Source organism: Xenopus laevis, chromosome 5L (assembly GCF_017654675.1).
Source record: "Xenopus laevis strain J_2021 chromosome 5L, Xenopus_laevis_v10.1, whole genome shotgun sequence".
Lineage (NCBI taxonomy): Eukaryota > Metazoa > Chordata > Amphibia > Anura > Pipidae > Xenopus > Xenopus laevis.
In genome coordinates, this window is record NC_054379.1 from 5,857,382 (window position 1) to 5,884,432 (window position 27,051).

The window sequence follows — 27,051 nt, forward strand, 5'->3', positions numbered from 1 at the left end:
TAATTCTGCTGGAGTAGCACTATAAACTGATGCGTTTTGAAAAAAAGATGTTTTCGATGACAGGATCCCTTTAAGGGGGTGGTTCACCGTTAAAACTTTTAGTATGCTATAGAATGGCCAAGTCTAATTGACTTTCATTCTTTTTTTTCTTTTTTTGAATTATTTGACTTTTTCTTCTGACTCTTTCCAGCTTTCAAACGGGGGTCACTGACACCGTCTAAAAAACAAATACTCTGTAAGGCTACAAATGTATTGTTATTGTTACTTTTTATTCCTCATCTTTCTATTCAGGCCTCTCCTATTCATAGTCCAGTCTCTTATTCACATCAGTGCATGGTTGCTAGGGGACTTTGGCCCTAGCAACCAGAGTGCTGCTGAATAAAAAGTCCAATGCAGAGATGTCTACAGTATAATATGTTGAGTAAGGAACAGAGAGATCTCATATGATATTGAAACTCACTGAATTCTGAGCTTGGGGGTTTGAGACCCGAGAATGCGACTTTCAGCCCTCGATGCGACAATTCGCAGTCTCCATGGGAAGGGCAGTTACTTTTCTCGCTCCTCCTCCAGCCATGACAGTTTCAGCTGAACCCATTGAGAGTGGGAGGAGCGCCCAGACGTTGGGCTGGAGCGAGCGCTTTAATGAGTTTAGCCGCAGGCAGTCGCTGCTATTCGAGGATTGAGGCTGCGGCAGATCAGTCGCTCGGGGCTGTGTCTGTGGTACAAGGGCTGCGCTGTCCGAGGTGCTGAAGTGTCAGTCCGACCATATCGCAGGCGGATCGTACACGGACACCTGGAATCGCTCCCTCCAACATGCAACAAAGAGAAGCAGCAGCCGACAGACTAAAACCGCCTTATTATTTTCTCATCTGTCGCACTGGGTGACTTTTGGCTGCAGTTCTCAGTCTTCAGAAGAAATGACCAAAGGCAGGAGGTAAATGTTAAACAATAATAATCGGCCAGAAGTTCCCTGCAGACTCAGTCATTGCTGCACAGGCAGAACTTCATTGTTGTTCACATCAGATGTTGGGAAGTAACTATTCTTTTTTTCTTCATTTCTCCCTTATGTTATCAACCTGTTTCTTAACCTTGGATGTTACCTGACTACAACTCCCAGCATGCACAGTGGCGTATTAATTAGATGTGGGGCCCCTAGGTCACATTCACATGTATGCAGATCCAGACACGCGTGTACCCGAGCTCTTCATGCCTATGGCTTAACACATGCAAGTGATGTCACTGGATCTACACACATCCAGGCGCACACACGTGTCTTGCATGCCTTCTTCTCCCAGCAGGTGTGATCAGGGGCCCATCCAGATTTTTGGATTTTTTCTGAATGGACCCCTGATCACCCTCAACTATAGCCTGGGGGAGCCTGTGCATTAATCTGCCCCTGAACATGCATTAAAAAAATATCCAAATGGGCCCCTTGATCACCCTGGGACCCTCAACTTTAGTCAAGGGCAGCCTTTGCATTAATCTGCCACTGAGCATGCAAAAAAGGCAGATTAATGCACAGGCGCCCCTAGGCTATAGTTAAGGGTCCCAGGGTGATCAGGGGCGCATTTAGATTTTTGGATTTTTTCCTGAATGGGCCTCTTGATCACCCTGCGACCCTTAACTATAGCCTAGGGGAGCCTGTGCATTAATCTGCATTTTTTGCATGCTCAGTGGCAGATTAATGCAAAGGCTGCCCTAGGCTAAAGTTGAGGGTCCCAGGGTGATCAAGGGGCCCATTTGGATATTTTTTAAGGCGTGCTTAGGGTCAGATTAATGCACAGGCTCCCCAAGGCTATAGATGAGGGCCCCAGGGTGATCAGGGGTCCATTCAGAAAAAATCCAAAAATCTGGATGGTCCCCTGATCACCCTGGGACCCTCAGCTATAGCCCAGAGGATTCTCTGCATTAATTCACATTTTTTAATGCATGCTCAGGAGCAGATTAATGCACAGGCTCCCCTAGGCTATAGTTGAGGGTCCCAGGGTGATCAGGGGTCCATTCAGAAAAAATCCAAAAATCTGGATGGTCCCCTGATCACCCTGGGACCCTCAGCTATAGCCCAGAGGATTCTCTGCATTAATTCACATTTTTTAATGCATGCTCAGGAGCAGATTAATGCACAGGCTCCCCTAGGCTATAGTTGAGGGTCCCAGGGTGATCAGGGGCTCATTCAGAACAAATCTGGATGGTCCCATGATCACCCTGGGAGCCTCAGCTATAGCCAAGGGGAGCCTGTGCATTAATCTGCCCCTGAGCATGCATTAACCCTAGCTTATATGTTGATGAAGTCCAGCACACACAAGGTTAAGGAACAGGGTTTTCTTGTTGCACACGTAGACCAAGTTGTTTTATTTCATTTGGTCTTTAGGATCTTACACAGTTTCTCTAGGGATTGATTTCCTTTTTTACTGACACCAGACAGCGCATAAAACTTTATAAGTCTCTGTATCTTTGCTTCAAGGTAAACTGAGAAATCCAGGGAAGAAGCCTCAGAACCTGCAACTGCAACGTTTACTGGGAGTCATTTGAGCTATGGGAGGGCTACGTAGGATAATTTAAAGTGAGATTCTCTGCACTGGGATTACTCACCCCTGGACAGGACCATAAAAACCTTCAGTCGGGTTTAAAAGAACTGAGCATGTTAACTGCAGCGCTGTTTAATTGCATTAAGGTGTTTTCCAAGAATCCACTGCGAGCGATCACGAGGAGATACCACCTGGGTGCACATAAAGAAGATTAATGCAGCCGGGCTCATGCATGCATGCGATACAACTGCTGTGCAGTAAGAAGCCAGACTCATGCCATTCTGCTAATTCAAAGGGAAACAATCAATGACAAGAAAGAGCCAGGCTTTAGATACCGGAGAAGCTCCAGCAGGCAGGTTTGCTTATATCTCTATGGCAATATCTTTCATGGAATGTGAATATGCCCGTGTTACAGTTTTCATACCAAAAATGAGGAGTGGAATGGAAGGAGAAGCTCCGCTTTGAAGCAAGTTGGCAGAAGAAAGTGCATGGCATTCCGGCCGTGCCATCCTTATGAATTGTGATCCGATGCCTTTCTATCCAATGAGGCGTTGGTTGCTCTCAGCCTTCCCCGTGGTGCTGAAATTTGGATGATGTCTGGAAGGAGAACTAAAACTTGCTGCTGCTTGCTGCCACTGAACGAAGACAACGGGCGTTTTTTACTCCTTGCTATTTTCATTATTCTCTATCTCATTGCTGGGGCCACTGTGTTTTCCACCATAGAGAGACCCTCGGAAGCTCTGGCCCATAATCGCTGGAATACAATACTGAGGAACTTTAGCCATTCCTTTAACATCAGCATCCTCGAGCTTCGCTCCTTCTTGAAAGACTATGAAACAGCAATGGCTGCAGGGATCAGGGCGGACACCCTAAGACCCAGGTGGGACTTCACCGGAGCATTTTACTTTGTCGGGACGGTCGTATCAACTATTGGTAAGGCTCAGTCTGTTTTTTCTTTAATCCTTCATTAGTTATTATGGGATGCAGATAAATACATTGCAGGGGTTCCCTATATGTGATGTAATGTATATGAAGCTCCCATACTACAATAATATCTTTATATACAGTGCACCAGAGGATACATTACCCTACACATGTTGGTAGTCACCAGTGCAGGGATAGAAGTGAAAGGCTCAGTTTTCAGGTGACATAGGAGGCAGGTTTTGCCTGGAGAAATGGGGTAACTATACACCTATGGAAGAGTTAGTGTTTATTAGATGAAAATGAGTGTTTATGAGTTGCTGTTCAACTGATATGAGCCTCAACATTCCTGCAAAGATAGTTCAGCAATGCTTCTTCTTCAATTGCCCCTTGATCAAGTCTTGAGAGTATCTAATCCTCTATCCCTGCATGGTCACAACATGTTCTTCTCATTGAGCATAAGTAGAACATAGAGCACTGTGCATGTGCAAGAAGGTCATCTCAACAATATATTATATTATATTATATCTCACAATATATTAAAGTGGATGGTGTTGTCTGTAGAGAAGGTCCAAGGCTCAGCTTGTCTCTGTCTTGTTGCTTCTGCACCTATTGGCTGGTACAGCAGCTTTATGGAGAAGGCTCTTTCTTCTAAGGTATTCAGAAAGGAAAGAGGGAGAACAATGTGTAGTCATTAATGGAAAGGCGAGGGACAGTGGGTTGAAACAAGGGTGTGGGTGGAAATGAGGCTTCTATGTATAAGGGGGTTAAGGGTTAAACTACAGATGAAGCCATCTCCATCTATATACACCTAGCAAATGATTGCATAGACTGTCTTCTGATTATATGATATCATTTATGGATAGCCATTGAAAAGGGAGAGACAAAGAGGGGATGGATGATATTAGGGACAGAGCAGAGGACATTCTATAGAGAAGGGCAGAGGAGGAGAGCCAGGCAAGGAGTGGTTTCAACGTATCCTTGAATTCATCCAGGGTATTAATCTTGGGGTATGATGTCAGAGGCAGAGAAAGAAAGTTCTGCAATGGGGATATTTAAATGGAACATGGGGGATTAATTGTGCTACAGTGAATTAAAAATGTATCATTGAAGTAAGTCAGAATAAAAAAAGAGAGGTGAGTAACGTCACTTGAAGGTGTCGATGAGACCCGGGACATGGGCTGCCGCAGCCACTCACAGACATTGAGCTCTAACCCCAGGCAGGTGAACGTGGATATAAAGGAAACCACTAAGAGACTGCTCGTTGTGTTCCCATTGCTGAAATATAAACAAGCAGAACCCCCCAACCCATCTAAACATGAGATACCCCATCACTTAAACATGAGATACCCCATCACTTAAATATGAGATACCCCATCACTTAAATATGAGATACCCCATCACTTAAATATGAGATACCCCATCACTTAAATATGAGATACCCCATCACTTAAATATGAGATACCCCATCACTTAAATATGAGATACCCCATCACTTAAATATGAGATACCCTGGGGCGATCCTGGCCCCTCCCCCGGAAATTCGCTCTTAAAGTACCAGGAGCAGCATTTTTGCTGCCCCTAGTACCTAGTGGAGCGCTGCCGCCTGAGGCGACAGCCTCAACTTGCCTCATTGGCGAAGCACCCCTGGAGATACCCCATCACTGAAATATGAGATACCCCATCACTTAAATATGAGATACCCCATCACTGAAATATGAGATACCCCATTACTTAAACATGAGATACCCCATCACTTAAATATGAGATACCCCATCACCAGTAATGGCATCAGCAGTTCAATAGAAAGATCCTTTAGGGACATTGGTTCTAAGAGAGTTAAAGAGGTTGTTCACCTTAAAGTTAACTTTTAGTATGTTATAGAATGGCTAATTGTAAGCAACTTTTCAGTTGGTCTTCATTATTTATTTTTGTATTGTTTTTCAATTATTTGCCTTCTTCTTCTGACTCTTCCCAGCTTTCAAATGGGGGTCACTGACCCCATCTAAAAAGAAATTCTCTGTAAGGCTACAAATGTATATCTGTTGCTACTTATTATTACTTGCCTTTCAATTCAGGCCTCTCTTATTCATATTCCAGTCCCAGCGAGCCCTGGGTAAATACTCATTTTGCCCATTTATTAAAATGAATACAAGTGAAAGCAGGATTGGTGAAAAGAGAGAGTAAAAAAAGTGGAGAGGATGAATGAGTTAAAATAAAGGAAAAAGAAGGAGTAAAGTGCTAAACGAGACATACATGTTGCCATGGTAACTAGAGCGTGTGGTTGCATGCAAGGGTGCCCTCTATGGGTCTGTGATTTCTCCCTTGGACTTCCAGAACCACCTAGAAGCCTGGATGTCAAGAGAAATAATCACGGTGCCGAAATTCCTGATGAAGTTGTTGCATGAGCCGAAGACATTAACGTCATTAGACAGCGAGTTGCCTGAGTGGTGACAGCATTAAGTAACGCAATTAGTTCCGCTCGGCCGAATTTATGTTTTCTGCAGAATCTTTCAAAACAGTCGAAGAGCAGAAATCATCTAAATATAGTCTCAATGTATTCTCTGAATGTAACCAGGTCATTGTAAGGAGGAATCTACTCACATTTAATCTGGTGCTGGTTTTGGGGCAGAGTCAGGGGCTTTAGAAGCAGCTCTAGGCAAGACACCAACAGTTGAAGGTGGTCAAGTGAGTTGTATTTCAACCACAAAAGAAACACTGCTGGTTAAACATTCATTTTTAAAAGCTGATTCAACCCTCCCTCCATCATTGCTTTGGGACTCTTCAATCTCCATCGAGACTTGCCGCCTTCTACACCAGCCGTTGCTGGAGGTCACTTCTCCTATATCCTTCCAGTTGGGATGTCGAGCTCACGAAGGTTCTCTTGCAAGTGGTAGGTCCCTTGACCAAGGTAAAACAACTGCTGGAATTGCAATGATTTTGAGCATTTCCTAGAAATACCACAGCCCTTATTTTAAAAGTCACAGTGATATTTTTTAAATGACATTGCCAAGGGCCACTATGGATATTCCATCCCTTACAGTTGCCAGTTTGCTGTGTCTACACGTTCCCTTTACTCTCCTACTTCATGGGCTTAATTTTTAGGAAAAAAATGAACCCCTTAGTTTCTGCACTTCAGTTGGCTGTATTTTTTCCCCCTTCGTATCAGAGCCGGTTCAAGTAGTACCTGCACATTTATTTGGTCCATATCCTTCTTTGATTTTCTCCTCCTCTTCTCTTTGCTTTTTAACTCAACCTCTCCACCCTGCAGCTTTAAATCCCCACTCACATACTCACTCGACAGCCATTCATTCACTCTCTCTCAGTCACAATTGCGCGTCTTGCACCCTAGTTAGCTGCCTCTCATGCCTATGCCTAGTTCTGGCCCTGCTCGAGAAGTTTGATCCTTCCTCAGGTTGGTAGTGCCAGTCTTCTTGTGTACGATTTCCCCACCATGTCAAACACTGTCCTGGTTCAAACAGAATAAATGCTTCATTTTAATGAATGGCCTAACTCCTATATACTGTCAGGGTTGGACTGGTCTGGCTGGAGACCGGGAAAAAACCCGGTGGACCTGCTGATCCAGACCTGATTCCTGCCTGCCCTCTAGTGATGTGTGGGTCAGGTCTCCACCAGGACCCGCCCTCCCACAACCCGCGCCCACATACGCCCCACGATGACGTCACAAAAGGGGGATGCCGGAAGCCGGAATTTGAAGGTGGCGGGTGGGAAGAGCAGGAGAAGAGCCACCTGGGAAGAGGAGTATGAGGTTGACCTGAACCCATCCGACCTGGGCGGGTCCTGCGGGTATCGGGCTGGCCGCCCCCTATTTATGGTGGTAGGAAGGGGCTGGTGGTGGGTGAGTGGGTGGTCTGTGGGGCCCCAGTAGGGGTGTAGGGGCCCCCGGGGGAAATGGCCCCAGTGGGTCTTGCACAGCGCAGTCCGATCCTGTATACTGTATCACAGTTTCCATTGTTTATGTGGTTTTACTCTGGATGAAATGAACAGAACAATCTGATTTCCTTATAGTTAGGATAGAGGTAACTATAATACTATGTTTGGCTGGTTGGTCGGTGCATTTATATTTCATTATGGAGACATCCCTACCGCACTATGAAAAAATGTATCCCATTGTTTATAAGAGGCAACGCCATTAAATCCTACAGAACTGAATTGGGAGATAAATTTTTCTCACTTGAACTGAATCTCACCCTTTAAGCAACACTATTTATTTTTTTCTCTGCTCTGCAGACTGTGAAACCCAAGGGAGGTCACTGTTATGGGAGATACTAAAGGCCTTGAATGTGTTTGTAAACACTATAAATAAATGTATAACTGTATGTAAATCCCATAGGGCTCAGCTGATAGGTTTCCCTTGGGCTGTAAATGGATTAATAGTGCTCAGTATAAGTAATGCTGGTCAATGCTGGGGATGTTCTGCTGCACTGCAGTGATATAGTGGCAATGTGCAAAGTCAGCAGATCAGCCTCCACTAAACTGTTACTTTCCCACAACACCTGCATAAAGCTGCTCATCCCTGTGTCACAATTATACCAAGAGATTAGTATGTATATATTATATATATATATATTTTCTTTTATATAAATCTACATTGAATGCAAGAAAGAATACAGGAAGCAAGGGTTCATTGATGATGCCAAGTGCAATGTGCAAAGTTACATTTTGGGCTCGATTTGCCATGTTTTCCCAGAATGCAGCGAGTTATTTTTTAAATTCCAAAGTAATTACAGCCTCAAGGGGCAGTTGTATCAATGGCAATTGAACCCAATGCTCAATTGTGAATGCATGGAGGGATTCTTCAAAATACATAGACTGATCTTGTCTTTTGGTTGCTTTGAGGCTTACAATGACACCTACGTGTTATTCTTTAGGAGCAAATGTGCTGCGTGAATTGGCATAACCCCCACTGGGAACCCTGCAATTACCACCATATTTGAGATGGGGATAGTGCCAGGGTTCCTCCTGTATCAATAGGTCTCACTGATGTGCGATTCATCCAAACACACTAGGCAGGTTCCATTGAGCTTGGCCATTGAACAATACTAAGGGGGTTATTTATCAAAATCCAAATATATTTTGATTTTTTTTTTAAAATAAAAAAGTCCAAACAAACTAGAATCCACAATGTTACCTTATTTATTATTTAAAAAGCACAATTTAATCGGATCAGGGGGAAAACTAGAAAAAATCGAACGAATACCAGAATCGTATGATTTTTTCAGACTTTTCCCGAAATAGTTGGATTTTCGGGTTAATTCCCCAAAAACTTCCAAATAGGATAGGGACCTCACCCATTGGCTTATATACAACCCCGGCAGGTCTGAGATGGTGGATTTTCAGATTCTGGCTTTCTGCAAAAAAAAAATTTGAATTCTAAAAAAACCCCCGCAAAATCCGAGTTTTGCACCAAAAAGCATGACCAGACTTCAGTAAATAACCCCCTAAAACTATGCCCTATACTTTAGGGAGTGACACAACTGGAGGGACCCCGTCTTTATAACCATCATTTTGTAACTTCCCGTTTTGTAATAGGGGGTTCCAGATATTCCCTTTGCATGAGGCCTTGGAGATTGTGGGCTTCTGATGGCCATCCTAATTGGCTTGAATGAAATGAATTGCAGAGATGATATATTAGGAAAGAGAATGTCAGCCAATCGTTGGTGGGATGTTATTTGTTTCATCCTTTTTGTTCCCTCAATTCTTTAGAAATTATCAATTGAAGTACAGTTATGGGACCTGCTATCCAGAATGCTCGGTACCTATGGTTTTCCGGATAATGGATCTTTCATACCTTAAGTCTACTAGAAAATCATATAAACATGAAATAAAGCCAATAGGCTGGTTTTGCCTCCAATAAGGATTAATTATAACTTAGTTGGGATCAAGTACAAGCTATTGTTTTATTATTACATAGAAAAAGAAAATCATTTTGAAAAATTTGGATTATTTGATTACAATGGAGTCTATAGGAGATGGGCTTCCCGTAATTCGGAACATTCTGGATAACGGGTTCCCAGATAACGAATCCCATACCTGTACTTAGAATGTCTTCATGATTATACAGAATTACATCTAAACTCACGGAGAGGACAAAGTTCCAACAATACAGATATAAAAATAGAGGGAGTTGTCTACAAGTTGTGTTGAGGAATGGAGGCCCAACCCTTAGTCCATATACACCTCTAAATACTCCCATGATCTACATTGGCACCATATTCACTGTAAGCCCTGATAGCTGGGTGGTGCAATGCCCGGCTGTGAATAGGATTCTTCTGGTATATTGTTGGCTTAGCACTTAATGATGGAGCCTTCATACTTATTTCTTGGGGAAGAGCAGGAGGCTTTGAAATTAAAGATTTATTGGATTAATGAATTCATGAAGGTCAATTTCAGAGAGAAGAGAAAATGGAAAATAAAGCACACTACAAAGCTGTAGGTAAAACACACCAGGATTTATTTAATGAGAATGGAAAACTGTAACTCTCTAACCTAAGATGTCACAAGAACTTAGCGGGATCTTGCCTTGGATCCCCTAAGTATTTGCATTTATTTGTCTGGCTGGGCATTTATATATATACTGTAGCTTTTTACTTTTTTATCAGTTTTTTTCTTGGCATAGTTTTCCAAAGTAGAAACAATCTCAGTGTTGGGATTAGGGTGGAGAACCCTAGAGTAGGCGTCACAAAGCTTTTATATGTGGTCATCAAGGTTTCTCTGTGTCCCTGAAAGGGAGGCTCACGTTTAATTCATTACAGATGGGAGCAATGTTGCCAATTACTTTTTTTTTCTCTTCTGTTGCTTTCCTATTAGAAATTAGACTGATAATTATAATTAGCAGGGTTGTGTCTAACCTGGTGTGTGGGTCAAGATTCTGAATCCCAATACTTATGCAGGATTTAGGTTAGACCAATTGCTCAGTGCTCAGCAGAATCAAGAAGAACCAAGACATGTTACTTCACCATCAATGGACAATGCAATTTGGGTAACATTTGAATATTGTAATTAAGGTTTAGAGTTTGTTCAGTACTGGGCTGAATATTTTTCCTTATCACATTTCACGTTCACATACAGAAGTGTCAGTTTTTTCAGGAGCCTGTATGTATTTGGAGTGTGGGAGGAAACCCAGAAGAAACCCTCGCAGGCAAATGGAGAATATACAGGGCTGGATTTGTGGAAAGTCCTCAAAGGCCTGGACCAAGGGTTAAACAAAATTTGGAGAGGCATGTCACCCAGCCACATCTGCCTCTTGTTCTTTAAACCTCCCATGCGGGCTGGTAGAGCAAACTAAGAAGTGGATGGGTGGTGGGTGCAGATGGGGGTCTTTGGGTTGCTAGTGAGGGAGCTTTGAGTTGCGCTTGGCCTAATGGTGCTGAGGACACTCAAACTCCATGCATATAGTGCCCTGGCTGGATTCAAACACAGAATTCCAGCACTGTAAGTACAAACTATTGTGACATCATGGTGCCTGAGTGATCCTAGTGGCAGTGTAGTTTTAAGGTGGCCATAGACGTCACAATTATGATTTTTCTAGGAAAGATCGTTTGTTTCAATACACACGTGTAGAGCTGAATGGTCAGAAATACATATAGAAACAATAGAATTCTACCTGTATCTGACCATTCAGCACTAACAATGGCCGATGTTCTGGTGCCTTCACAGGCTCAATGAGCCAACCAATATCCAAGTCTTCTGCTGATATCGGTCAGCTTGTCTCCCACCATACATGCACCAAATATCGTACGAAAATTAGTTTTGTATGATATTATTGGTGTATCTATGGCCACCTTTAGTGCCAGCTAGGGATGCATCAATCACTTCTTTTCTGGGTTCTGCTGAATCCCCCACATTCAGCCTCATACCAAATACCAAATCCAAACCCTCTCACCAGCAGAAGAGCATACAGCAACTTTTCCCATTATACAGGGTTCAGCTTTGATCTGGCCAGGCTCTTGTATTAGGCTAATCAAAATACAATTATACGTAGATGGAAAAAACAAATAACAGAACCTAGTGCAATATTGTTAATATTCAGTGCAGTCACCAAAGTGTGAACACTAATCTGTGTGTGTCTTGAACCATAGAAAGTCTATGCGCAAATTTTTTGTGTGTGTTTTAAAGTGCTCTAGTGATATCTACAAGGTGCTATCTCCAAATTAAAATTATAATTGAGTCAAACAAAGTGCTTTTAGTGCTTGCTTCAAAGGGTAAAATTATTTAAAATAAGGTGCAAAGGTGTTTTCTTCAATCAGTAAAAATCCGCATGTGGCTTCTCCACTCTCTGGTGGGATCGGCAATTTACACAACTCCTGATTTCAAAACAGCATATTAATATCAACTCCAGGGTATTCCCTTTTCTGTAAAGACATTAAAAAGCAAGGACAGCGCCCATAGTGTAAGTTGCCTTTATTTTTTTAAAAGGTTTTAAAACTTATTGCACTTACACAAGTCACACTTCTGAGCGCATATCAAACAATCCAGTCTTATAGTGCAGATCATGGAGGTGAACCTTTGCAATAGAAAGAGATGGGTTCTGCTGTCGTCTCCCTCTCCCGTGTGTTCCACCTGTACATCCACTCACTGCTGAGACCGGAAGTGATGTCACACCTGACGCGTTTCGCTGAGGTCAGCTTCTCCATAGCCTGTGGCGCTGATCTATAATTGTATTCTGATTTTGATGATCCAGTGGAGGAACTGTGAAAAAGATCGGCAAAGCAAAAAATTGTGAGGGTTTACTTTTCCTTTAAATCTATAAAATATTATTAATTAAATATTATTATTATCTATAAAAATGTTTTTGTTTTTTGCAATCTTAACTCTGTTATACGTCTTGTATTAGGCTGAATCATGCTAAAAATGGCTCGGATTTGGCCACAGTCCAGATTTGGTGCATCCCTAGTCTAGGTTCTGTTTAGCATCTGATCTTCCTTCTTGATTCTCACTTCTTCAACGTCAGATTGTTCCTGCTGCTGAAATCATTTCCCTCCATTATTACTGGTCTGTTCTAGTACTAATCTTTTTTTTTTTCCCTTTGGTACAATAGTTTGATAAATAGGCTACAATTTACAGCAGCGTTTTGATTGATACACAGTCCCATTTTCTTGTATTTGCCTGCCACCCATCCATCTCTGCTAGAGACACGGGGGAAGAAAACACATAAGAGAAGAGAAACAAGTCAACGTTTTTACGATGACTACATTGATTATTGAGGGCTCTTAAGATGATCTCATTATGGAAAGCAATTTTCTGTGAATGATACTTATTATATCAGGAAGCTTTTAATGATGTAACGTTTCCAAAACACAACTTGGCTCAGTCTGGATATTCGGTTGTTCTTCTCTGCATCTCTCCCATTTTTATTCTATTGAATATTTTGTTGCAGAAAGTCAATACTGTAAGTAAAAGAGAAATTGTTTTGCGTTAGTAAGATCAGTGATAGCATTTCACTAATTAAATATACCTTCTTCTGGTGGATCAGCTCAAAGCGAAGAAGGATCTTCTCAGTTTGAGGACTGAACATGGACAGCAATAATGTTCCCATGATAAGAAGTTGCTGTGTATTATGTAGACCTGGGGTCCCCAAACTTTTTTTTACCTGTGAGCCACATTTAAATATAAACAGAAGTTGGGGAGCAACACAACCATAAAAACAGTTTATAGGGGGTGCCAAATAAGGGCTGTGATTGTCTATTTGGTCGCCCCTATGTGGACTGGCAGCCTACAGGAGACTCTGTTTGGCAGTACATCTGGTTTTTATACAACCAAAACTTGCCTCCAAGCCTGGAATTCAAAAATAATCATCTGCTTTGATGCCACTGGGAGCAACATCCAAGGGGTTGGGGAGCAATATGTTGCCTGTGAGCCACTAGTTGGGGATCACTGGTGTAGACAATGCTGCTAAAATACAGAAATACACAAAAAGGGGGTTGTGGGAGCACTCCAAGGTTATGAAAACCGACAAGTACAATGGAAGTGCAACTGATCTGGCCAAATTAGCTACAAATATACAAAAGAGAGGGGATTGATCAATACACATTCCCTGTGTCGCTAGTAATTTAGTATTTCTGAAGGTGCATGCATTTTCAGAAACAGGGTTTTTTTTTAGTTACAAAGATATGATCATAAAGGTGGCAAATTACCATACCAACTCTTTACCTGTGTTCAAATGTTTCATAGGTTGGCACCATTCTGCATGGTTGCATTTTTTGGGATAAGTGTCTCCTGACCAAAGAACTGGTCTCACAGGGTTTGATCCTCCCCCCATGCCCTAAGCCTTTATAGGGGAGAGGCCTCCAAGACTTAGACATTGGTTTCACAGGCTTACTCCTTCCTCCCCTGATTTCGGCTTTTAAAGAGAAGAGTTTGCCTAGACCGAGGGTTCCTAACCTTTTTTACCCATGAGCCACTTTCAAATAAAAAAAGAGTTGGGGAGCAACACAAGCATGAAAAAAGTTCCAGGGGATGCAAAATAAGGGCTGTGATTGGCAATTGGTAGCCCCTATTTAGTCTGGCAGCCTACAGGAGACTCTGTTTGGAAGTACACCTGTTTTTTTATCCAACCAAAACTTGCCTCCAAGCCTGGAATTCAAAAATAATCACCTGCTTTGAGGTCACTGGGAGCAACATCCAAGGGGTTGTTGTTGCTCATGAGCCACTGGTTGGGGTTCACTGGCCCAAACCAATGGTGACATAACACCACCATTAAAGAGACTGGTGTGGGGGTGCTGCAATCAGATGGAAGTTGTTTTTTTCCTGCAGAAAAACACTGCTAAAATACACAAGAAGGGGGGTTGTGGGAGCACAGGTACAACGGAAGTGAAACTGAGAACTAAGGGACCAAGGAATGTTTATTGATCACTCCCCTCTGTATTGTGTAGACATTTTCAAAGATTAGAAAAAAAACTCCGGAGGCATAAAATGAAGATGTTCTATTTGATTTTTGGTTTTATCAGACCATGGGATTCTAATCAGATTTAGACAAATGTTTAGCCTAAAAACATATTGTACTATCCTGCACTATATTTTATGCTGTTTCCAATCTTTTTCTTGTTATGGTTTTTCAACCACTATGGCAGTGACTGAAAGACTCTGTTGACTTCAGGTCTCCCTTGGAGGTGCAACCTTTGGTCAGGACCCCCTTAGCTCAAACAAGCTTTAGATATAGGAAACCATTGCTGAATAAGCCATTTAACTGGGCCTCTTATTTTTTTGTTTTGTACAGCAAAAGGCAGCACAGTGAATGAATATGGATTAAAAGGGAATTTTATTTAGAAACAAATATACATGTTGCTATTGTAACATATTATTTGTCAACCAGAGCAACCCAACCATTAAGACCCTTTGGGATTGACAGAACAATTAAAGAGACACAACGCAGAACCCTGGTGCATGCAGTGCAATAAAACTGCAAATCTATGGCTTATTTGAAAGCACAAGGCAGCCCTGACAGCATTGGACTTTCATTAGTGTAGCCCCAGGATCATCAGTAAGTTTGTTCCCACTGGAACACATTAAGGTTCTGATATATGGCCTTTAGCGTGACAGCAACTCCGGGCATACATCGCTTTATATATAAAAGGTCATGTTATAAAGTGAGAAGACAAACGAGTAAATATTTGACATACTATAAGAGAAACACACATATAAAGAGACAAATCGATAACATCACAATAGTAAATTGAAATTAAACAATTGAGTGCTTTTGCAAAATAAAGAAACGCGAAAGTTCCATTGGGAAAAATGTGACATATGGTACTTAATGCAGCGTAAACTAGAAAAGGAAGCAACGGTACCTGAACCGTAGCCTGATGCTTTGCCAGCACCCCAGATTTTCTAGATGTTCATAAATTCAGGAAAGCACAATATTTTAGGCATTATGTACTTGTACAGCAAAAGAGGTGCTGGGGTTACAGAGATATGGGAGAATGTAGAACATGGGAGAATGTAGAAGGGAGAAGGTAGCTAAAAGCAAAATTAAACAGCAGCAAAAGAGAGAATTGAGAAAGCTGAAATCCAAGATGCAAACCTATGAAAAGACTACAAGGGACAGCAGGTTACTGAACAGATCACAAGAAATGGGTTTGAGGTCTGGCCAAAAAGCAGAAGCAGCAGTTAACACTGGGAAAACTAAAAAGTCTACACCATCTCTCCAAGAGGAGGACTGTACAAAGCCTACCTGCAAAGAACAGGCCGGGGAAGCTGCAAATGAAAGAGCCGAGCTGAATAGATGATGTGAACACTTCACTGAAGGACTAAACAGAGAGAATGAGAAAGAGCCAGTGAAGAAGGCTGAAGATGAAGAAGCAGAAGAACTCATAACAGATGCAGATGCCCCAATCAAGGATGAAATCAAAGCTGCAATTAAACAGATGAAAAGTGTCTCCAAGCTCCAAGACACGACAACTTCCCACTGAAGAGCCCAACGTCATCACAGAACTTCTCCATCCATTTTTTAGGGTGGATTTAGGACACCAAGAGCATGATGAACGACTGGAAAGAAGGATTCCTAGTAAAGCTGGCAACGAAAGGGAATACACAGTTGATTCAGTTTAGGATCACTTGGGTAGGTATTTTCCTCGGTGTGGAGATTATGGTTACCTTACTCTAATTACTGAGCTGAATACTTATCCAAGAGATCCTAAACAGAATTAAAGCAAAGAAATCACTCATGCATATTTCAGCATACTTTATATTAATTGCCAATCTTAGAAAATTAAACTCCTCAAGATAAGTGGCACCTGGAAGACCCTAAGGGAACTATGGAAAGCCATAGAAAGTCATCAACATCATAAAGAAAATATAAAATAACTAAAAGTGTTGAGTGATCCATGAGAGGGAAGTTACTAAGACCTTCAATGTGCACCAGGAATGCATTTTATCTCATACTACCTTCTTACTGGTGCTGGAGAAAGTGATGAAGGCATCACTAAAGGGAATAGAAGAGGTATCCAGCAGAGAATGGACTTACTCTGGTGTCATCTGCCTTATTTCACAGAGCCATGGGGGCATGAAGGGTATTCTGCCCCACAAAGACCTGTGGGGACAAATAGAGGAGGTGCTCATTGCCACCCAGATTAATAGGATGACATTTTGATAGGTCAGACACACAAATTGCACAATGATAATGTGCGATGGAGCTGAAGCAACCATGGCCATGCATCAAGGAAGCTGGGAAGGCCTAGAATGCTGTGAAAGAGGCCATCTTGCCGAATGAAAGGTCCTGAATAGGCCACTCAAGTGGTGGGCCAAATCCACACGATTTGCTTGTTCTTGTCTTGATGACTATTTCATGAAATGGGAACTCAAGCAACTCTAGAGCAACCCTATAGCCAAATGTTTTTTTTTTTGGCCAATGTAATTTTTAGCCTGTTAAATCAATATATGAAAATGTCACGCTCAAATATTGATCATTTTCTCATGCAGAGGCCAATAAGCCCCCACTTTAATTAAGAGCAGGTGAGTTGGCAGTTGGGTTATTGTCTACCTGCATATTGGCCCTTTCTTCAAGGTTTATATAAATTAATTTGCTTGTCTCCACTTACGAGAGATAAAGGGTCATATTCAAAACAGAGTTTCCTTTATTTTCCTAAATTTGCCCCTGAAAAAGTGTAGCAGTTGGCAATTGACAAAGGGAATACAGTAACTTACTAAGCACGGGGGCAAATGATCCATAGGACTTAGAGGCCTACAGAAATGGCAATTAACTGCACTGTAGGGACTGCAATCAATACGAGCCCCAACCGCCTTCACAGCAGGAATTCAATGGGGGGGGATCTAAAACAAGGGAGCTTGAAGCTGAAAGGAGCACTGACCCTTGAAGCATTTAAATAGTGTTAAATGTGGCCCAGTCAATAAATGGACCTGACCCAGAGAGCAACGATCACAAAGCTTGACACAGCTGTGATAACAAAGAAAAATAGTGATTGTGAAGTCTGGAGACATGTGAACATTGAATAATGGTGCACAATTAGCAACGTGAAAAGAGGCAAATCAGCAAAGGGAGGGAGCCAAGAAGTCTGTAGCGCAAGGGGGATCTGAACCGAGTCATTAACAGAAAAATAAACACGAAGACTGTGAATAATAGAGCCAAACTGGTTTGTTTATGGGAGTAATATGGATAGTTTTTCAAAAGAAGAAAAAGGTGTAAATGTAAATAACTCACCAAGCAGAATTGGTGGTACAGGTGCCCCAGACCCTCAGCTCAGGGAATGGAAAACTGTCAACTCTGCAATCAGACAAAAATGGACGCAAAACGTGTAAGGCCTTGTTTTTCTAATAAAAAAAATGTCTTTACTTTCACTTTTGTGGCCCTTTGGATTCCCTTGAATGCCGGTAATATGGATAGACCCAATTTTGTTGCCAAACTATAGGGCTCGCCACACCAAGGAGAGTCCAGTGCAGGGGCTGGGGAACCCAGCGTGAGGTCCAGTTAGGGTGAAGTTTGGAAACAATATTGTTCCAGATACTCTTGGAAGCCCAATCTGAAGGTCAGTTCAGCAGTAATTTAGGGGTAACACTTACTTGCAGCCTTATTCTTGGACCTACTAGTGAGTGTCAACATTTATGTGTATCTGTAAATATATTGTGCTAAGGAGGAATTGCACAGGGTGCATGAACTGCAAAAAAGCCTAAAAGAACTGATTTAGATTGATGTTTGAATATACATAGGAAAGGCAGCTTGGGTCATTTCCCTTTAGTGTTACGTGGGTGCCATCAGTGTAGTAACTAGGTGTTACTGCCCCCCAGCAAATTCAATCTAGGGCCCCCAAAAGATTAACTTAACCTAAAAGATAACTTAACCTATTCTACAAGATATATTTAAATTGCTCAATAAATAGGGCCTTACTTGGTCCTCTACACTCCTGCCCCTCAATGCCATGTTGTTCTGTGGGGTCTACACTATGGATGCACCGAATCCACTATTTTGGATTCGGCCAAACCCCCGAATCCTTTGCGAAAGATTCGTCCAAATATCGAACCGAATCCAAACCATAATTTGCATATGCAAATTAGGGGTGAGAAGGGGAAAACATTTTTTACTTCTTTATTTTGTGACAAAAAGTCATGCAATTTCCCTCCCCACCAGTAATTTGCATATGCAAATTAGGATTCGGATTTGGTTCGGCCAGGGAGAAGGATTCGGCCGAATCCGAATCCTGCTGAAAAAGGCCGTATCCTGGCCGAATCCTGAACCGAATCCTGGATTCGGTGCATCCCTAGTCTACACAATGTCTTTCTTATTCTGCTTAGTTATTCCTCTATGAAAGAGTCAAGACACAGGGACCCAGCTCTGATTTACAGCTAGCAATGAGCCATTATATAATAGGTTTGGGAAAAGGAAGAGTCAGCTTGTATTAATTCAACCAGAAAACGTGCTAAATAACCTGAATTCTCTCCGTGCCAGTCCCAGGCCCTTTATAAAAAGAAGAACAAGAGTAGGTGTCTAAAGCTTTCCCTCGTTTAAGACAATTTAACAGGGAAGCGAAGAAGAACATTCCATTTTGTGCACAGGGGCACCTGGGAAACCAAATCAATATTTATACAGAACAATGACACAGACTCTGTCCCCTGGAAACCTACAGAATAGTGGAAGGATTAGCTTTTATTTCTGAAAAATGTAAAATCAATGAACTCCCCTCAGACGTTAGGGTACAGGACTGAACAAAACACAGTTTTAAAATATGACAATTATAGAACAGACGGGAACCTTTTATTTAGATGTTACTGAAACACATTCTACTTTAGAGGATAGATGTTACCCTACCGACCCTTGATTGCTGAAGATAAACCTTTGTACATTGTGCAGGCCCATGAATAGAAGAACCAATTGTCTTGGCTTGGAAGGTTGTACCAGTAATGAGCTTCTACAATGCTAATGTTCTTATGTTAATACAAATCACAAAAACAAACATAAGCTTTGCCAACTGTACAACATAGGGACATAAGAAACAAGAGCCATGAATATCCTGATGATATCCTTAGAAATGGTGCTTAGTGATGTCATCAGTTATAAATGGCGCTTAGTGATGTCATCCGTTATAAAGAGTGCTCAGTCATGTTGTTTCTGTCACTTGACTCACAGAAACCTGTGTATTATAACATACCTCCCAACAAGTTTTTCGCGGGACAGTCCCGATTGTGACAGCTCAACCCACAGCCCCGGATTGCTAGTGAAATGTCCCGACTTTCTCTTTGATCTCTTGCGCTGAACAGCCGGAAAAAGATACAAAGTTTCTAAAACGTAATTGGCAGAGAGCCCAAAATATGTGGCAGCTGCACTTTGATACTTTTTTTTAACAATTTAAGCTAAACAAAGAAACAATTGTAACAAATTTAAGGTAAGCAGGTCTCTTGGGGGAAACTGTGACTTGCAGTTTAAAGGGCAATTCACCTTCATTAGCAAAACTGTAATGTGCTTTTATAGGGTCAGGGAACTCCATGGTGACTGTTAATATCCTTATATTTTACAATAGTGGGGAAAATTATTCACTATATACTGTATTTTCCAAAGAGAAGATACATCGGCAGAAAGCTATAAGGGGTTCCTTATTTCCTTATACAGTGCCTTTTCTATAAGAAGGAACGAAGCACCTTGCATTTATAAATCCTATCCTACAAAGCCTGTCTCTGAAGAGTAATTTAAGGTGGCCATAGACGCACAGATCCTATCGTACGAATCGAGGATTCGTACGATTTTCGGATCGTGTGTGGCATTTGCCAACATCTTTCGTCCGGCGGAGATCGGTCGTTGGTAAATCCGTCAGGTTTGATTTTGACTCGACCGATCCCGCCGGAGCCTACGGCACATCGTAATCTGATCGTTCGGCCGTACGACCGAACAATCAGATTACCCCCGATATAGCCATGCCTGTTAATGGCATAACGGGGAAAGATCCGCTCGTTTGACGATGTTGCGTCTATGGCCACCTTTAGTCCAGCAAGGAAGATTTGCTTTGTTCTCTTATTCTCTTCTCTTCGTGTGACCGAGTACCTTCCAAAGAAACAGGAGGCCAAAGAACATGTTCTCCTCATTGGAAAAGAAGAGTGTCGTCACTTGTTCTCTACACAGATATGGGTTTCTATGTTGAGAACAAGTGATGACACTCTTCTCCAGCTTCTTTACTGGGGCTGGTAAAGCATTTCTAAAACTTCTCATAGAAGCAGCAGAATGATTACTGGACTCCTACTAACACCATTACAGGTGCTTGTGTATAGATGTATCGACTTATTTAAACTCTAGCTCAGTGATCCCCAACCAGTAGCTCATGAGTAACATGTTGCTCCTCACCGACCCCTTGGATGTTACTCCCAGTGGCCTCAAAGCAGGAGATTATTTTTGAATTCCAGGCTTGGAGGCAAGTTTTGGTTGTATAAAAAACAGAGTCTCCTGGAGCCTGCCAGTCCCCATAGACTAGAGGTTACCAATTGACCAATTAGAGCCCTTATTTTGCACCACAGGAACTTTTTCATGCTTGTGTTGCTCCCCAACTTCTTTTATTTTTGAATGTGGCTCATGGGTAAAAAAAAAAAGTTCGGGGAACCCCGCTCTAGATAATTCGTTTGTTGCATAGGATCATTTACTAGGTTTGCACAATGTAGATACTGCCTGTACTGGTCTCGTTTTTATGTGCCAAAGAATTATGTGCTTTTGAAATCTGATGAGGATTCGGATGTATATCTGGTAGAGGATGACGTATTTAAGTCTGTGGTCAATTTCACTCTCTGCTTTCCTAAGCAACTGCCCCACCTCAAACACCGGCTGAAGAACTCATGTCTTATTTGACCTATAGGCCCCTTTAGCCTGTGAATGTTATTTCTTAGAAGTTTTAACACAGTTTGTGAATCAGCTGAAGCCTCTTTTCTACCCTGTACCCTCAACTCTTCATGAGCCAATAAGTCTTTCTTCGGGCAAATTGGCTGACTTTCTAGCTTGGTTTGCTATGTACATTGGTTACGACCAGAGCCCACAAGGAACATGAGAAACTGTAATTACTTTCTGTTGTATGAGGGGGTTGCATGGCGGCCTGCAGTAATTAAACTATACCTGAACATACTGTAGACGTTCTTTATTAAGTCGCTTGCTGAAAATAAGGGGTTGAGGGATTGATTGGTTATACAGGACTTATATTCTTCACCTATTAATCATGTGCAAATAAGAACTATAACTATAAGAACACAAGGGCTTGGGTGATGTGTTTAAAGGGATACTGTCATGGGAAAACATGTTTTTTTTTCTTAATAGAGCTGCTCCAGCAGAATTCTGCACTGAAATCCATCTTTCAAAAGAGCAAAGAGATTTTTTTATATTTAATTTTGAAATCTGACATGGGGCTAGACATATTATCAGTTTCCCAGCTGCCCCCAGTCATGTGACTTGTGCTCTGATAAACTGACCAGGCCTGAAGATGGCTTGACCTGAGATGGCTGCCTACACAACAATTGGGTGGGATAACATATGGATCCAGAACTTATCCACTTTACACGTCCATACCAGACTGGAACAAATAGGAATTGTAACCTGTAAAGATAAGACAATATTTCAGCCCAGATATTGATAAGCCCCCCCAGGGTGGTAGGAGTTCTGAGTAACTGCCCAATATTTACACGCTGGCCGGTGAGAGTAGCCACTTAGAGAGTAGCCTCGTCTATAGTGATGGGCAAAGTTCTCCCATTTCGCTCCGGCAAAATGTCGAAAAATTCGCAAAAACATTGTGAAACTCAAAAATTGACGCGCATGTTAATTTTGACACCGGCATTAAAGTCTATGGGCATCCGAATTGTGTTGACGCAAGCGACTTTTTAGTCGTGCGTCCAAAATTTTTTGGCACTGGCAAATTTCACGAGTTTATTCGGCGGAGGTGAAACGCGGAAATTCGCCACAAATTTGTGCCAGGTGAATTTATTCGCCCATCACTACTCGTCTACATATAATTATAAAGAAATGTACAGAGCAATATGTACTTTCTTCCGGGGGCTTCGGTTATAACTTTCAGCTCCAGAAACTTTAATTTAAAACCAAAAATCTGCTCTTCTATGCATTTTCTTTTTTGTCCGAAGTTCAATAAATCCTGTTAAATTCACATTTGCTTTCTGGCTGCAGCAGATTAGCACTGCGTGTCCTCTCAAGCTGCTTTCTAGTTTAGATTCAAAGTGTCGGGCCATCATTTCCACTAGAAAGAACCATGCTTTTAGTGAATCAAACTTATATAGTTCTTTCTTGCAATTTGCCTTCTGTGCTATTTCTTTTTATGTCTGCTTTCAATTTCAATTTAAATATTTGGTGACTTCTCCTTGGTTTTAGCCAGGTCATGAGTTGGCATTTGGGATGGAAAAGCCCTTCCTCCTGTGATGGCGATCCACAGTGATTCATGGCCAGCAGGCAATGGAAGAAATTAAAATGTAAAGAAAATAATGAAAATTTGCTATCCTGCTGTGATCCGCATTATGTGATGTCACTTCTAGTTTAGTGTGATGTCACTTCTGGTCAAGCATGACATCACTTCTGGTCACTTCCAAATGTGGCTCCAGCTCCATGAGATGCATTGTACAGACTCGGATAAGGGAAACTGTGTGAAGTGGTCATTGGGTCCGAGTTGGGGTGCAAGTAAGCAGTTAGGGTTTTGTGTGGGTTCTGCAAAGTCATGGAATAGGGGGGCAAGGTGTAAGGAGAAGGTAAGAAATGCCAAAAGTTTTTTAAGCAGAGAAAACCAATGATTGTTGTAATCAAGAGTTGAGAGTATTGGGGTGTCTACAAACACATTCATCAATTGAAAATTGTCAAAATTGGGACTTAACCCCCAAGCCAATCACCTCTTGAAAAAATATCATAATCTAAATAATCCAAACTGAAATACTAAAAAGGCAATATTTATTCGCAACCATGCCATGAAAGAAAAATTAAAAACATGTTAAAACCAAGCAGTACTGCATCCCCAAGGAGGGATCCCTCTCTTGTATATGCTTAATCACATTACCTGAATTACGTATCAGGTGTGTGAAAAGCAAATGTTTGGTGTAGACACTGACTAACGTGCTAAAATGGGCACTACGTATTAAATAGTTATGGACAAATCTGTCATATGCCTATTATTCACATGTGGATGGTGCCTTCGAAGATTGAATCCATGTATATCATGTTAGTCCAGTGTTAGATAACTAGGGAGTAGTCCCAAAATGAGGAATCATGCGATGTTGAGGCCCTGGTGTAACTTATCACATTAAAGGCTGATGGATAAATGGGGCGAATTAAAGGGATACTGTCATGGAAAAATTTTTTTTTCAAAATGAATCAGTTAATAGTGCTGCTCCAGCAGAATTCTGCACTGAAATCCATTTCTCAAAAGAGCAAACAGATTTTTTTATATTTAATTTTGAAATCTGACATGGGGCTAGACATTTTGTCAATTTCCCAGCTGCCCCTGGTCATGTGACTTGTGCCTGTACTTTAGGAGAGAAATGCTTTCTGGCAGGCTGCTGTTTTTCCTTCTCAATGTAACTGAATGTGTCTCAGTGGGACATGGGTTTTTACTACTGAGTGTTGTTCTTAGATCTACCAGGCAGCTGTTATCTTGTGTTAGGGAGCTGTTATCTGGTTACCTTCCCATTGTTCTGTTATTTGGCTGCTGGGGGGAAAAAGGGAGGGGGTGATATCACTCCAACTTGCAGTACAGCAGTAAAGAGTGATTGAAGTTTATCAGAGCACAAGTCACATGACTTGGGGCAGCTGGGAAACTGACAATATGTCTAGCCCCATGTCAGATTTCAAAATTGAATATAAAAAAATCTGTTTGCTCTTTTGAGAAATGGATTTCAGTGCAGAATTCGGCTGGAGCAGCACTATTAACTGATTCATTTTGAAAAAAATGTTTTTCCCCATGACAGTATCCCTTTAAGTCCAGCGGATCCTGTGGTGTCCAAAAGAATATATCGCTAGTGGTGGTATAATAAGACCAGATATACTGTCTATATGGGAGTTCAAGCCACAAAGTCAATATGTAATGAACAATGTACAATCCAAAAATGTGTGCGCAAATGTCTAGTCCAACGACATAATTAGCGATACAGCGATGAGCGATCGCAGTACGACAAGAGTTACTTCAACACACCGGTATGGTCGATGTAAGTGCTAGGCCACAGAAACTCCCAATATTATCCAAACTCCAACTGGGGTCGGAGAGAAGAGGTAGTTATACCAACCGTGCGTCCAGACACGTAACCACGGATACGTGTTTGGTGTATTGGATCCACCCTTGGATAATTGCCAGCGCCCCGTGTCTCTTGCTAACACTATAGCTAATAAGAACCATGGCATGGTGGCAATATTCGAAATTACTGATTAACTTATCACACTACAAATTTATACAAAATTAAACTAAAGTAAATAAGAAAAACCATACTAAATAAACAAAAATATTCTAATAAGAGAGAAAAAAAAAGGAGAAGGTATTTTGGGGAATGTAGTTTGTGCTGAATCATTATGTACCTATAAAACTAGATGCATATAAAATTCGCATTCTGCATTACTAATTGGATTTGTGCTGCACTGCTTTCTATTCACCTATGCAATATACACCCCTTTATTAAATATAACTTATGGAGGTCTTCTACCCAGCCTTTTACATTCCAAGCCTCAGAAATAAAAGGTTTGAGGTGGAAACACTGAGCAGAGCTCCTACTGTAGCTTTATCTTCATTAAGGCAAGCTACAGTCGTGTAACTAGAAGCAGACCCCGCTCTCTTACCAGCATGGAAGGGGGAAGCAAGTCAGGTGGGAGTGGGCAGAGTCTGGTGGGAGTGGGCGGAGTTTAATGGGAGTGGGCGGGGTTGGGCGGGACATGGGCAGGGCAGAGGTGGGACATGGGCAGGGCAGAGGCAGAACAGCAAGTGAAGGATTGGGGATTGGAGAGCGCCGGGCCCCTCTGAAGATTTTTTTGCATGGGGGCCCGGCGCTCTCTAGTTACGCCACTGGCATGCTAGATTCTATAGAATTTATTGTCCTAAATTCCTTCACATACAGTATGGCTGAAACCAAGCTAAAGTCTGTTACTGAGTTTCACCCAAAATCTCAAATGAAATAATCAGTGGCGTAACTAGATATTACTGGGCCCCACAGCAAATTATTTTTCAGGCCCCCAAAATTTTTAGCAGTTGACTTGTTTTACCAATATTTATATAAACTGTATATGAATTAGGGCCTCGTGGTGCCCCTATACCTCCTGGGTCCCCCTGCAGCCGCAGGGTCTGCTTCCTCTATAGATACGCCAATGGAAATAATTACAGACTCCTCTATTTATAACGGCACCAAAGATTCCCTTTAAGGCCTTGAAAGGCAAAGAAACATAAATATGTTTAAATATGTTTTGTTCATTTTCAAATTAACTTTTAATATGATGTAGACATTGATATCCTGAGCCAATTTTCAATTGATCTTTTTTTATGGTTTTTCAGTTATTTAGCATTTTGTTCAGTGGCTCTCCATGTGGTATTTTAGCAGAGAAAGAGGCTGCTCTGATGTTCTTCTGCTTAGGAATAAAATTAGAAACCTTTCTCAAATATTTACTAAGTAGAAGAACATCAGCCTCTTTCTTTCTCCTGACAACTTCCTTGACTACTTGGTGGTCAGACTGGTGGGAAACTGACCAGCAGGTGGCGCTGTTGTAACAAAATTCATTCATATTAACAGCACATGTATCCCTTAATATCTGGGAATAGAAAGAAAATAAATAATGAATGTAAATTACAAAAGTGCTTAGAATACCCCCCTCATCAATTTTACATTCACTTATTTTAAAGGTTTACTTATCCTTTAAAAGCTGGAAAGAGGCAGACAAATAATTAAAAAACAATAAAAAAAATTAATAAGGCAAATTGAAAAGTTGCTTAGAATTAACAATTCTGTAACATACTAAAAGTTAATTTAAAGGTAAACCACCCATTTAATACCTAAGCAGGTTATGTGCAGAATCCATCAGAACAACAAAGAGAATATGAATACGTAATTAAGACAACATTTTCTTTAATTTTCTTTCTGTTCATTCAAAAACTAATTACACTGATAAACACTATTTCCATCCTCAGATTCTGTCATTAATCTGTTTGAAGGTCCCCGAGCTTTTACTACATGTCACATCAAACCCAGCAGAAATGTTGACTTTTTTTAATATAGACCTTCTAATATATAACATTAAATCTTCATTTTGCCTGTTTTATGTCCAATTTGATAAAACTATTTGTGTAATAGATGGACAGAGTATAAAGCAGCAAATACTTCAGATTTAATGAAGGGAACTGAGGGTTTCAGCTGGGAAGGGATGCCGACCAAGTCCAAGAACAGTTTGTATGCAGTGCAGTGTAACACACAGGAGAGTACTGCATTTTTGGCCTGACATCCAGGGCCCATCAAAAAACCTGACATCCATGGCCCACCATAGAACCTGACATCCATGGCAAACCAGGGAGAACCTGACATCCATGGCCCACCACATAACCTGACATCCAGGGCCCCCCAGAGAACCTGACATCTAGGACTAATCCAGAGAACCTGACATCCAGGGCCACAAGAGAACCTAACGTGCTGTTCCCCTCAG

General features: G+C 41.5%; 1 protein-coding gene across 3 annotated transcripts in view; it reads left to right on the forward strand.

The window, feature by feature from the left end:
- The first annotated feature begins 515 nt into the window (after positions 1–515).
- Positions 516–27,051, forward strand: part of LOC108716083 (potassium channel subfamily K member 12) — a 65,823-nt gene continuing 39,287 nt past the window's right edge. The window contains exons 1-2 of one of the 3 annotated variants that reach the window (XM_041562487.1): positions 516–934; positions 2,465–3,461. In XM_041562487.1, coding sequence (XP_041418421.1) covers positions 3,119–3,461 — 343 coding nt within the window. In that variant the 5' untranslated portion in view covers positions 516–934; positions 2,465–3,118. The remainder of the gene's footprint in view (positions 935–2,464; positions 3,462–27,051) is intronic. The other 2 variants (XM_041562486.1, XM_041562485.1) reach the window with 2 other exon arrangements.